The following is a 13,920-nucleotide window of genomic DNA, read 5'->3' on the forward strand; positions in this document are numbered from 1 at the left end:
ACCCGCCACAAATCTAACGCGCATGAGGAAGGGAAGTAACAGTACCTTTGGACTTTGGGAAGAAGAAGGAAGAGACTGTCGTCTGTTTGACACACCGCTGGGGTGCCCTCGTCTGCGTGAAATTTAGCGAAACCTCGATGTTGTATCTGTTCTTGGACAGGGGGCTCAGAAGCTCCGAAATGGAATGGGCCTGAAAACAGAACAATGTTGAGATTAGGAAAACCAAACAGATTGCTAGAAGCAGACAAGAAATTGACCCTTGTGAGTCTGTCGGGGTCATCTACTATATCTGGTGCTTTTGTTGTGGCCTCCACTACATCATTGAGACTAGGGGACCGCCTTGTCAAGCACCTTCACTCTGACCGCAACAGACAGGATCTCCTAATGGCCACCCATTCTGACAAGTCTGTCCAAATTCAGGTTGGAGGAGCAATAACATCGATTTCTCTAACTTCTGGTAATTTATTTCCTCTCCTCCTTCTCTCTTTTTTCCATTCCCCATTTTGGATCCTGTTTTACCCCTTCTCTTCTCACCTGCCTATCCTCCCTCTGCTACCCCTCTCCTTCCCTTTTTCCCCATGGTCCACTCTCCTCTCCTATCAGATTCCTCCTTCTTCAGTCCTTCACCTCTTCCACCTATCCCCTCCCAGCTTGTCACCCACCCACCCACCTCCACCCCCCCTGCACCTGGTCTCACCTATCAACTGCAACTGCTACTTACAAGTCATTTGTCAGACCACATTTGGAGTATTGCGGGCCCCACATCTAACAAAGGATCTGCTGGCATTGGACAGGGTCCAGAGGATGTTCATGAAAATTATGTCGGGAATGAAAGGTTTAAGATATGAAGAGGCTCTGGGCCTGTACTCACTTGAGATTAGAAAATTGAGGGGGATCTCATTGAAACTTATTCAATGTTGAAAGCCCTAGATAGACTGGATGTGGAGAATGTTTCCTATAGTGGGGGAGTCTAGGACCAGAGGGCACAGCCTCAGAATAGAAGGATGTCCCTTTAGAAAAAAAATGAGGAAGAATTTCTTTACCAGAGCGTTGTGAATCTGCGAAATTTGTTGCCACTAATGCCAGTGGATGCCAAGTCATTTGGTATATTTAAGGTGGAGATTGACAGGTACTTGATTAGTAAGGGCATCAGTGGTTATGGGGAGAAGGCAGGAGAATGGGATTGAAAGGGATAATAAATCAGCCATGATCGAATGGTGCAGCAGATTTGATGGGCCAAATGCCCTAATTCTACTCATGTGTCTGAGACTCTTGTGGTTTTATTATCAAACAAAAGTGCACACTGAACTGTCTCAACAGATGTCAAGCCAGGTGTCTGAATGCTAGGCAAGGAGAGGACGGTCCTAAAAGTGAGGACTAGAGAGCTTGGATAATATGGAATGAAAGAGGCTGAGTGGCAATCTTAGATAAGGCTACAAATTCATGGAGGTAAGAGATGACCAAGAAGCCAAGAAAATAGAGGCTAGAGATCTCAGAAGGTTCTGCAGATAATGGCAATCTGAGCATGGCATAAACACCATCACAAAGAAGTACCAATAGTACCTCTACTTTCTTAGAAGTTTGCATAGATTTGGCATGTGACCAAAAACTTTGACAAGCTTCTATAGATGCACAGTGAAGGGGATCCTGACTGATTGCAACATGACCTGGTAACAAAACACTAATGCCCTGGAAGAAAAAAAAGGCACATTTACATGGAACACTGCCATAAGAAAGCAGCAGCTATTATCAAGAACCCTGACCATCCAGTCCACGTTCTCTTCTCACTACTATCATTGGGCATGAGGAACAGAAGCCTTAGGTCCCACACCACCAGGTACTGAAACTGTTATTTCCCTAAACCATCAGGTTCTTGCACCAGCATGGATAACTTCACTCACCAAACTCTGAACTGATTCCACAACCTATGGACTCACTTTCAAGGACAATTTGCACAATTTGCCTTGGACATTGGTGTTTGAGTTTTATTTATGGATAGGTTTTTTTTGCAAATGCTACTGTATTTCTTTACTTTTCTGTAAATGACTGCAAGAAAATGAATTTCAAGGTAGTATGTGGTAACATATACATACTTTGATGATATATTTTACTTTGACAATGCCAGGAATATTCAACAGGTCAGCCAGCATTAGTGGAGACAACTGCAGGAGCCTTAGCCGAGATATCTGCATCATCGTTAGCCACAGGTGAGGTGTTGGTATATTAAAAGGTAACCATATAACAATTACAGCACGGAAACAGGCCATCTCGGCGCTTCTAGTCCGTGCTGAACTCATACTCTCACCTAGTCCCACCAATCTGCACTCAGCCCATAACCCTCCATTCCTTTCCTGTCCATATATCTATCCAATTTAACCTTAAACGACAACAATGAACCTGCCTCAACCACTTCTGCTGGAAGCTCGCTCCACACAGCTACCACTCTCTGAGTAAAGAAGTTCTCCCTCATGTTACCCCTAAACTTTTGCCCTTTAACTCTCAACTCATGTCTTGTTTGAATCTCCCCCATTCTCAATGGAAAAAGCCTATCCACTTCAACTCTATCAATCCCCCTCATAATTTTAAACACCTCTATCAAGTCCCCCCTCAACCTTCTACGCTCCAAAAGAATAAAGACCTAACTTGTTCAACCTTTCTCTGTAACTTAGGAGATGAAACTCAGGCAACATTTTAGTAAACCTCCTCTGTACTCTCTCAGTTTCATTGATAAGCAAATGTTGTGGCTTTAATAAAGGTGGAAACCATAGATTAGTAAGTCTAGCAAATGTGGAAAGTTACTGGAGAGGTTTCTGAGGGATAAGATTTTCATGGAACACAGAAGCAGACCCTTTGGCCCATCTAATCCTTGTTGAACTGTTATTCATTGCCCTCCATACTCCTCCCATCTATGTACTTATCCAAACTTCTCCTAGATGTTGCAATCAAACCTGATCCACATTTCCACCACCCTGAGTGAAAAAGCGCCCACTCATGGTCCCCTTGAATATTTCACCTTTCACCCTTAACCTATGACCTACAGTTCTAGTCTCATCCAACCTGACTGCAAAAAGCCTGCTTGCATTTACTCTAAGTATACCCCTCATAATTTTGTTTATCTCTATCAGATGTCCCCACGTTCTCCTATGGTCCAAGGAACAAGGTCCCAGCCTATTCAAACTTTCCCTATAATTCAGATCTTTGTTCCAGCAAAATCCATGTAAAAGTTCTCTGTACTCTTTCTAGATTATGTCTTTCCTGTCGGTAGGTGACCAGAACTGCACATAATACCCCAAACGTGACCTCGCCGATGAGAAAATTAAACAAAGGATGGAAATTTTAAATCTGGGTCACCCAGTGAACAGAGGTGACTGTGGGTACAAGGAACCAAAAGCTCCTTCCAGCAGTCCTCAGCAAGGGGTCAGCAGCTTCAAGGTCCCAGGTGTCAACATCTCTGAGGATCTATCCTGGGCCCAAAATAGCGATGCAATTACAAAGAAAGCACAACAGTAGCTACATTTCATTAGAGTTTGAAGAGATTTTGATGTCACCAAAGATTCTAGGAAGTTTCTACATATGTAACGTGGAGCGTATTCTGACTGGTTGCATCACCATCTGCTACAGCGGGGCCACTGCAGAAGGTTGTAAACTTAGCCTTGCTGCATCACGAGCAATAGCCTCACCAGCATCAAAAGTTGATGCCTGAAAAAGGCAGCATCCATCATTAAAGAACCCTACTATCCTGGGATACCCTAGCTCATTACTACCATCAGGAACCTGAAGACACAAAAGCTCGACATTTTAGGAACAGTTTCTTCCCCTACACCATCAGATTTCTGAACAATCCATGAATCCATGAATACTACCTCACTATTTGCTCTTGTTACATACCTCATTGAAATCTTGTGACTGTCTTATGACCATGATGTAATGGTCTTTTGGAGGTCACCTGATGTAATTTTCCTGTCGATGTGAGGTCACGTGATGACATGCTCACCACGGGTATAAAGGAGACTCCTGGGGTGATGCAGTTAGTTTTCCAGTTAGAACATCAGCCAGATACTCTGCTCTGCTGCGTATTTGCCTTATGACCCAGTTTTGATTTAAAACGGAGCTTTATGTTCTATTGTAAGGTACAAAAGTGTTAGGCCGGCAGTTTAACCAATTGCTGCCAGGTTTGTTGATGTATCTTTTCAGTAGTATTGGAGAGTGAAGATGGGAACCTGAAGGAGTCGTTTGGTAGTCATGGATAGTATCAACTATTATTGAATTTGTTCAAGAAAGAGTGATCTGCATGGGATAGCCTCTGCTAAAAGCAGCAGAAAAGGCTGTGCAGTATCTAGTATCCAGAGGGAAAGGTCAGTGCCTTTAAACCGTTTTATTTCCGTCATCGTGAATCCTGCGGACAAGGCAGGATCCGGCTGGGATCGGCAGTGATGTTGTATCTTCGAGGAATTCTTTACTTGAGGAAAGTCTCTCCTAATTGACTGTATAAATCTCTTGGACTTTCAAATTTACCATTCTAAGAACTGTTTTTGAATTCACCACTTTAAGACCTGTTTTCGCATTTATCGCTTTAAGAACTAGTACTGAGTGGCGGTTTGTTAAATGGCCGCAGAGCAGTTTACTTCCGGTTAAGATTTTTGTTTGTTTTTTTTTCATATTGAGCAGAGTTTAATAAATGTTTGATTGTTTTTATAAAACCTGACTCGATTGACATATTCATTGTTGCCGATCACGTGACATAAATCTGGGACTCGTCCAGATATGTTCCAATTTTGAGCTTAAGTGCTTACTTAAGTATCAACCCGATTTGGAAAAGGGAAATACCCAATTCTTTTGTTTGATTGGTGTGTGAGTGGTATTCGGCAGCAATGAATGTTGACGGCTTTATGGAAATGCCAGACCTGGAGTTTTTAGCGACAGCGAAAAAGGGTGTTGTATCCGAGATTGCTAGGAGGTTGGATCTTAAAGGAACTACGAAGGTTACAACAAAACCCGTAATTCAGAGAAAAATCGCTGAGCATTATATAAGGTTCAGAAAGTTGATGAAGAAGTGTTAGACAGGTTTTCAATGAGTAATCTGGAAATGCAGTTACATATTGAACAAATAAAGTTAAAGCAATTAGAAGCTGATTTGGAAAGAAGTCGGTTAGTAGCTGAAAATAAACAGAAGGAATTCGAGGCTAGAGAAGCCCATAGGAAAAGGGAATTTGAAGAAAGAGAAGCAAATAAAAGGAGAGAGCTTTAGCTAGAGATGGAGAAATTAAAGTCCGAGAATCAGTCTTCTGGTTCTAGGAAACAGTTTGTAGCTAGTTGAGAGGTTATTTTGGCTCTTCCATTTAATGAAGCTGAAGTGGACAAATACTTCCAGCATTTCGAAGCTGTTGCTCTGAGTTTAAAGTGGTTGAAAGAGCAATGGCCAGTGATGTTACAAAGTGTAATAAAAGGGAAAGCACAATAAGTTTATACAGCTTTAAAAGCTGAGCAAGCACTGGATTATGATATTGTCAAACAGCATATATTGAAGGCGTATGAGATGGTTCCGGAAGCGCACAGAGAAAGATTCAGAAATTTGAAGAAATCTGTGTGTTTTGAGAGATGGGTTTCCTCTAAAAATGTGAATGGGGAGTACAATAAATTAAAAGAGTTGATTTTGCTGGAGGAATTTAAAAGGAGCATTCCTGTTGAAGTAAGGACATACTTAAATGAAAGGGAAATTGATAGATTGCAGGAGTCTGCTAAATTAACTGATGAGTATGCTTTAATTTGTAAGAATAAATTTTCTCCAGGTAGGACTTTTAAAAGGAAAAGTAGCACAGAGAGTCAAGGTAAACCAGAACTTAAATCTGAAGTTAGTGAGAAAGGTAAGGATGAAGGGAGACATGAGAAGGAAAGACATTTTGGTCTTATTTGTAATTACTTTAAGAAACCTGGACATGTAATAGCTAACTGTTTTTGATTGAAAAAGAAAAAGGAAGCAGTCCCAGATGCTTGTGTGCAGCATATTGAAACACCTGTAAATCCACAGAGTTTGATAAATACAAATGAAGCTTTGTCAGAATCTGACCAAGTTAAGAGGGGATATGAACATTTTATAACCGAGGGATTTGTATCCTTGAAAGAGGGATCCATTCCGGTGCCAATAAAAATACTTAAGAGATACTGGAGCTTCTCAATCACTAATGTTAGACAGTGTTCTAAAGTTTAGTGATGAGTCTGACATTGGTGAGGTAAACTATATAAGAGGAGTTGGGAGTGCCCTTATGCATACAGTAAATTTAAGGTCAGGGTTAGTTACAGGGCCTGTTAAAGTAGGACTACAACCCAGTTTACCTGTGAATGATGTTTCTCTATTGTTAAGGAATAACTTAGCAAATGGACAAGTCTTTCCTGATGTACATTTCACAATAAAGCCTATTTCTGAGGAACCACAGAGGGATTCTAACACAGATTCTTCCAGTGTTGTAACCCGAGCTATGGCTAAAAAGACTGATGTGCAGGATAAGGTTGTTACCCATGACTGTTCAACTTGAGATTTGAATTTTGAGGATGTATCAGAAACTTTCTTACCTACATTATTTGATTAAGATTTTTATGATAAGTCTGACCATGAAGATTTGTCTTTATCTCAGAAGGAGATGATAGCAGAGTAGGGTAGAGATCCTGAGATAGTTAAATTAAAGGAACAAGCTCTTCCAGATAGTGAAATTGAGAAAGTGCCAGTGGGATATTATTTTGATAAGGGAGTATTAATGAGGAAGTGGAGATCTCCTACAGTTCCGGCAAGTGAGGAATGAGAAGTTAATCACCAGATAGTAGTTCCTAAAGTTTATTGAAATGAGATTTTAACTATGGCTCATAGTATACCTTTGGATGGCCATCTAGGTGTAAAGAAAACTATGAACAAGGTTTTTAAACATTTTTACTGGCCTAGTTTAAGAAAAGATGTAGCGACATTTTGCAGAACGTGTCATAAGTGTCAAATTGTGGGTAAACCTAATCAAGTTACTCCAGTGGCCCCACTGCAACCAATTCCAGCATTTGGTGAGCCATTCTCAAAAATCATTGTAGACTGTGTAGGCCCATTGCCAAAAACTAAAACTGGACATCAATATTTGTTGACCATTATGTGTACAGCGTCTAGGTTTCCAGAGGCAATACCTCTTAAGAATATAACAGCCAAAACTGTGACAAAGGCCTTTATAAAATTCTTTACTTATTTTGGGTTGCCTAAGGAAATACAATCTGATCAAGGTAGTAACTTTATGTCTGGATTGTTTCAGCAGATAGTTTATAAACTGGCAGCAAAACAGATTACCTCATCTGCATATCATCCAGAATCACAAGGAGCCTTGGAGGGATTCCATTCTACCCTCAAAACTATGATTAGGACGTATTGTGTGGAAAATGAAAAGGGCTGGGATAAAGGCGTACATTTACTTATTTTGCAGTAAGGGAGGCAGTGCAGGAATCATTAGGTTTTAGTCCTTTTGAACTTGTGTTTGGGCATAGAGTTGGCCTTTGGCCTTGTTGAAAGAACAGTGGATTAATATAGAGGTACACACTAATTTGCTGGATTATGTTTTGAAATTTAAAGGAAGATTATATAAAGCTTGTAGCTTGGCCAAGGAAATTTTAAAATTGGCTCAGGAGAAGGTGAGAACTTGGTATGATAAGGAAGCTAGAATGAGATCATTTAAGCCTGGAGATAAGGTGTTGGTTCTTTTCCCGGTGCAAACAAACCCATTACAAGCTAAATTTCATGGTCCTTATGAGATTAAATCTAAAGTAAGTGATGTGGATTACGTGATTAAAACCCCAGATCGAAGAACGGCAACACCACTATGTCATATAAATATGATAAAACCGTATTATGAGAAAGAGGCTGCTACTATGACTGTTGTGGTCAATAATGAGTCTGATTTTTATAAAAATTTAATGGATGATTCATCTGAAACTCATTTTAAACCCAACATTATTTCCGCCAGATTACCAAACTCAACAATTCTGGAAAATATTGATGAGAAATTAGCTCATTTACCACCAGAGCAGATGAAACAGTTAATTTTTAAATACAGAAATTTATTTCCCGACGTTCCTAGAAGAACCACCGTAGCTTCGCATGATGTAGATGTTGGAGAAGCAAAGCCTATAAAACATTTTTTATATTTTTCATTGTAACTTTAGCAATTTTCAAATGTATTACGCTGTGCTGTTGCTACAAAACAGCTATTTCATGACCTATGTCAGTGATAACAAACCCAATTCTGATTCAACAGGATATATTAGATTGTACAGTCTGTAACCAGGCAAATCTGAGCAAACAGGACAAAATTAATAAGGAAAGCTACCCCAGTCCCAAGTTTACAAACCTTCGGTCTCTTTCTCTTCAGTTCCTCTGTGTCTAACCAAATCCCACACTCCTCCACCTTCTGGTTTTTAAATTTCCTTTGGCGCTTCATCATCAGGAGTGCATTGGGTGCCCTGACACGAGCAGCTGTGGAAAAAATTACAAGTGAGGTCATGCTGGATGGTGCCAGTGTGGACCTGATTTGGCATTGCCCTATGATGGGGCACTGACACTTTGGAGGCTCCCAAGCCCGTTAGCCCAGGGGCCATGAAACTAAGGCAGAGTCAGCCTGGAGTCACAAGATTGCTAACAGCTCAGAGGGAGGTCTTTCGGTCCAACAATTCTATGCTAGTTTCTGGAAAATAATCCACTGGGCTGCAGGGTCTTAGGTAAGTTTGTGAATATGAAGGTTACAGGCTGATCAACAGCCACCAGAACGGTCTATACCCCGACAAGTCATGGCAGAGCCAAATTAGAAAATAGATATCCACTTTTTGGTGGGTGATTTGATGGCTATTTGTCACATGTACATTGAAACATATAAAGAAATAGAAAACCTACAGTACAATATAGGCCCTTCGGCCCACAGAGTTGTGCCAGTAATTTCTCTTTTCTTCCATTTCCCATTCTGGATTCCCTCTCAGCCCTTCTCCTCACCTGCCCATCACCTCCCTCTGGCTCTCCTCCTCCTTCCCTTTCTCCCATGATCCACCATCCTTTCCTATCAGATCTCTTCCTCCCTTTACCTTTTCCACCTATCATCTCCCACCTTCTCATTTCATCCACTTCCCCCACTCACTATCTCCAGCTAGCTTGCACTCCTCCCGTCAGCCCCACCGTTTTTATTCTGGCTTCTGCCCCCTTCCTTTCCAGTCCTGATGAAGGGTCTCTTGGCCCAAAACATCAGCTGTTTATTCCCCTCCATAGATGCTGCCTGACCTGGTGAATTCCTCTAGCATTTTGTATGTATTGCTCTGCATTTCAAGCATCTGCAGAATTTCTTGTGCAGATGATTCTGAAAACCCACAAGATCCATTAACGTTCCTCAGGGAAGGATATCTATAGGCTTTACTTAACCTGGGTTATGTGGCTCCCCCTGGAATCAGATTATTGACAGAACAAAAATGTTGGTCTTTCTAAGGATGCCCATGTTTATCTGGGCAATTAAATTAGTAATCAAATACCCAACTAAACTAATCCTTTCTGCTACACAACATCCATATCTTTCCATTTCCTGGGTTTTTGCGTACCCATCTAAGAGGTTCTTAAACACCTCTATTGTATTTGCTTCCATCACCAACCCAGGCAGCACATACCAGGCACCCACAACTCTCTGCAGAAACTCTTTGAACTTATCCCCTCACACACTGAATGCTCTCTAACTGTGATAAAGATACTGGCTGTTTTCTCTATCTATGACTCTCAGAATCTAATAAATTTCTAACAGATCACCCCTCAGCCTCTGCTGCTCCCGAGAGAAGGACCCAAATATGTCCAATTGCTCCTTATAGAAACATAGAAAATCTACAGCACAATACAGGCCCTTCAGCCCACAAAGCTGTGTCGAATGTGTCCTTAACCTTAGAAATTACCTCTACCAGCCCTCTATTTTTCTAAACTCCATGTACCTATCCAGGAGTCTCTTAAAAGACCCTGTGGTATCTGCCTTCACCACCGTTGCCGGCAGCCCATTCCACGCACTCACCACTCTGCGTAAAAAAAAACTTACCCCTGACATCTCCTCTGCACCTGCTTCCAAGCACCTTAAAACTGTGCCCTCTTGTGTTAGTCATTTCAGCCCTGGGAAAAAGCCTCTGACTATCCACACGATCAATGCCTCTCACCATCTTATACACCTCTATCTGGTCACCTCTCATCCTCCGTCGCTCCAAGGAAAAAAGCCAAGTTCACTCAACCTATTCTCATAAGGCATGCTCCCCAATCCAGGCAACATCCTTGTAAATCTCCTCTGCACCTTACCTATGGTTTCCACATCCTTCCTGTAGTGAGGCAACAAGAACTGAGCACAGTGCTCCAAGTGGGGTCTGACCAGGGTCTGTTTCGTTTGTGTCATCGACTAACATATTCCAAGGATTGTGCTTGGGGGCAGCCCTCATGTGTTGCCACGTTTCTGGTGCCAACATAGCATGCTCACAACTCACCCACCCTAAAGCGTCTGTCTCTAGAATGTGGGAAGAAACCAGGGCAGCCGGTTCTAGGGAGAAAGCACAAACTACTTACAGACAGGGCTGGGAATCGAATCCTGCTTGCTGGCTCTGTAATAGTGTTGCACTAACTGCTATGTCCCTTGTCTCGAACCAAATCTCACATCCTTTGGGTTTCCAAATTAATTAAGTGCAAATAAATAAAGGAAGATTTTAGCAGTAAATAAGTTGCAGACAGGCAGAACCAGGCAAAACTAGAGGTGAGAGAGCAGGAGTATGCAGCTCACCGCAGTCTCAGATAGGGCATCAGGTCACAAAATGCTGGTGGTTTGTCACATCTCACTGATTTTGTGTCCCCTTTAACCCACATGGAAAGATCTTACCCTCTCTCGTTCTCGCCACCCTACACCACTATAACTAAACTCCTGGTAACCCTCACCTCACTGAGAGGGCGTTGCAGCCCCCTGCACACCCCCCATGCCAGGTGTACATCCTCCAACACCCCTCAAGCATGCCTCCACTCTGCACACATGACCCCCTCTTCACTCACGACCCCCAACCTCCTCACTCTGCACGGACGACCCCCCACCCCCTCTCTCTACACGGACGACCCCCCACCCCCTCGCTCATAACACACGCCCCCACCCCCTCGCTCTGCACCCACGACCCCCCACCCCCTCACTCTGCACGGACGACCCCCCCCACCCCCTCACTCTGCACTCACGCCCCCTCCCCACCCCCCTCGCTCTGCACTCACGACCCCCACCCCCCTTGCTCTTAACACACGCCCCCACCCCCGCGCTCTGTACCCACAACCCCCCACCCCTCGCTCTGCACTCACGACCCCCACCCCCCTTGCTCTTAACACACGCCCCCACCCCCTCGCTCTGTACCCACAACCCTCCACCCCCTCGCTCTGCACTCACGCCCCCTCCCCACCCCCCTTGCTGTGAACTCACGACCCCCACCCTCCTCGCTCTGCACTCACAACCCCCACCCCCTTGCTATTAACACACGCCCCCACCCCCTCGCTCTGCACTCACGCCCCCTCCCCACCCCCCTCGCTCTGCAGGCACAACCCCCACCCCCTCACTCTGAACTCACGACCCCTCCCCAACCCCTCGCTGTGAACTTACGACCCCCTCGCCCTCGCTCTGCACTCATGACCCCCACCCCTTCGCTCTGCACCCACGACCCCCCCACCCCCTCGCTCAGCATGCACGACCCCCTCCCCTTCGCTCTGCACGCACGTTCCCCCCACCCCCAGCTCTGCACGCACGTTACCCGCACCCCTCTCGCTCTGCACTCACGACCCGCACCCCTCTCGCTCTGCACTCACGACCCCTCCCCCCGCTCTGCACGCACGTTCCCCCCACCCCCCCACTCTGCACTCACGACCCCCCACCCCCCGCTCTGCACGCACGACCCCCCCCCACCCCCTTCACTCTGCACTCACAACCCCCAGCCCCTCCGCTCTGCACGCATGTTCCCCCACCCCCTTCGCTCTGCACTCACGACCCCCCACCCCCCCGCTCTGCACTCACGTTCCCCCCACCCCCCCCGCTCTGCACGCACGACCCCTCCCCACCCCCCCGCTCTGCACTCACGACCCCCCCACCACCCCGCTCTGCACGCACGACCCCTCCCCACCCCTCCCGCTCTGCACTCACGACCCCTCCCCACCCCCCCGCTCTGCACTCACGACCCCCCACCCCCCCACTCTGCACTTACGTTCCCCCCACCACCCCGCTCTGCACGCACAACCCCTCCCCACCCCCCCCCGCTCTGCACGCACAACCCCTCCCCACCCCCTTCGCTCTGCACTCACGACCCCTAGCCCCTCGCTCTGCACTCACGTTCCCCCCACCCCCTCGCTCTGCACTCACGACCCCCCCACCCCACCGCTCTACACTCACGTTCCCCCCACCCCCCCGCTCTGCACGCACGACCCCCCCATCCCCTCGCTCTGCACTCACGACCCCCCCACCCCCCCGCTCTGCACGCACAACCCCCCCCATCCCCTCGCTCTGCACTCACGACCCCCCCACCCCCCCGCTCTACACTCACGTTCCCCCCACCCCCCCGCTCTGCACTCACGTTCCCCCCACCCCCCCCGCTCTGCACGCACAACCCCCCCCACCCCCTCGCTCTGCACTCACGACCCCCCACCCCCCCGCTCTGCACTCACGTTCCCCCCACCCCCCCGCTCTGCACTCACGTTCCCCCCACCCCCCCGCTCTGCACGCACAACCCCTCCCCACCCCCCCGCTCTGCACTCACGACCCCCCCACCCCCCCGCTCTGCACGCACAACCCCTCCCCACCCCCCCGCTCTGCACGCACAACCCCTCCCCACCCCCTTCGCTCTGCACTCACGACCCCCAGCCCCTCGCTCTGCACTCACGACCCCCCACCCCCTCGCTCTGCACTCACGACCACCCCACCCCCCCGCTCTGCACGCACAACCCCTCCCCACCCCCCCGCTCTGCACGCACAACCCCTCCCCACCCCCTTCGCTCTGCACTCACGACCCCCAGCCCCTCGCTCTGCACTCACGACCCCCCACCCCCTCGCTCTGCACTCACGACCCCCCACCCCCTCGCTCTGCACTCACGACCCCCCCAGCCCCTCGCTCTGCACTCACGACCCCCCACCCCCTCGCTCTGCACTCACGACCCCCACCCCCTCGCTCTGCACTCACGACCCCCCACCCCCTCGCTCTGCACTCACGACCACCCACCCCCTCGCTCTGCACTCACGACCCCCCACCCCCTCGCTCTGCACTCACGACCACCCACCCCCTCGCTCTGCACTCACGACCCCCCACCCCCTCGCTCTGCACTCACGACCACCCCACCCCGCGTGTTTCCTTTCCGAAATTACAGTACACAGACCGGGAAACGGGAGTGATGTGAATCCTGCTCAGGGGTCGGAGTCGGCGCCGAGTGGTTCCCTCACCCGAGCAGCTACCGTCGCTTTCCCGCCCGAACTTGACATCAACCGCCGAGCGCGCGCATGCCCGCCCGCGGACTCGCGGAGCCCCGGTGCACGCGCCTCGGTCTCAACTCGCCCGGGTGACGTCACTGAACGCGCGCGCCAGCACCCGTCCGCGCTTTGGCGCCGGCCGGGACGTGGGGAGGAGAAGGCATCATGGAGGGTAAGGGGAGAGGGAAAGTAGGGAAAAGGGGAAGGAGAGGGTGAGAGAAGTAGGGATGAGGAGGAGAGGGGAGTGAAAGAGAAATGGAATGAAAGTGAGGGAGGGACTGTGAGGAAAGAGGAACCCATTTTCCTCCCTCCCCTGCCATTTCCGTTCCACTCCTCTCCCGATTTCCCATCCGCTTCTCCATTCATATCCCCATTCTCCCCTTCCCCATCCTCATCCCCTTCTCCTCCACATCCCACTCCT

General features: G+C 47.6%; 1 protein-coding gene across 1 annotated transcript in view; it reads right to left on the reverse strand.

The window, feature by feature from the left end:
* Positions 1–13,496, reverse strand: part of LOC140197308 (uncharacterized) — a 30,187-nt gene extending 16,691 nt beyond the window's left edge. Inside the window, exons 1-3 of the mRNA XM_072257250.1 lie at positions 13,409–13,496; positions 8,373–8,497; positions 46–190 (exon numbers count right to left, since the gene is read on the reverse strand). Of these exons, the coding sequence (XP_072113351.1) occupies positions 46–190; positions 8,373–8,465 (238 nt within the window). The 5' untranslated portion in view covers positions 8,466–8,497; positions 13,409–13,496. The remainder of the gene's footprint in view (positions 1–45; positions 191–8,372; positions 8,498–13,408) is intronic.
* Between the last annotated feature and the right edge of the window lie 424 nt (positions 13,497–13,920).

Source organism: Mobula birostris, chromosome 5 (assembly GCF_030028105.1).
Source record: "Mobula birostris isolate sMobBir1 chromosome 5, sMobBir1.hap1, whole genome shotgun sequence".
NCBI classification, from domain to species: Eukaryota; Metazoa; Chordata; class Chondrichthyes; order Myliobatiformes; family Myliobatidae; genus Mobula; species Mobula birostris.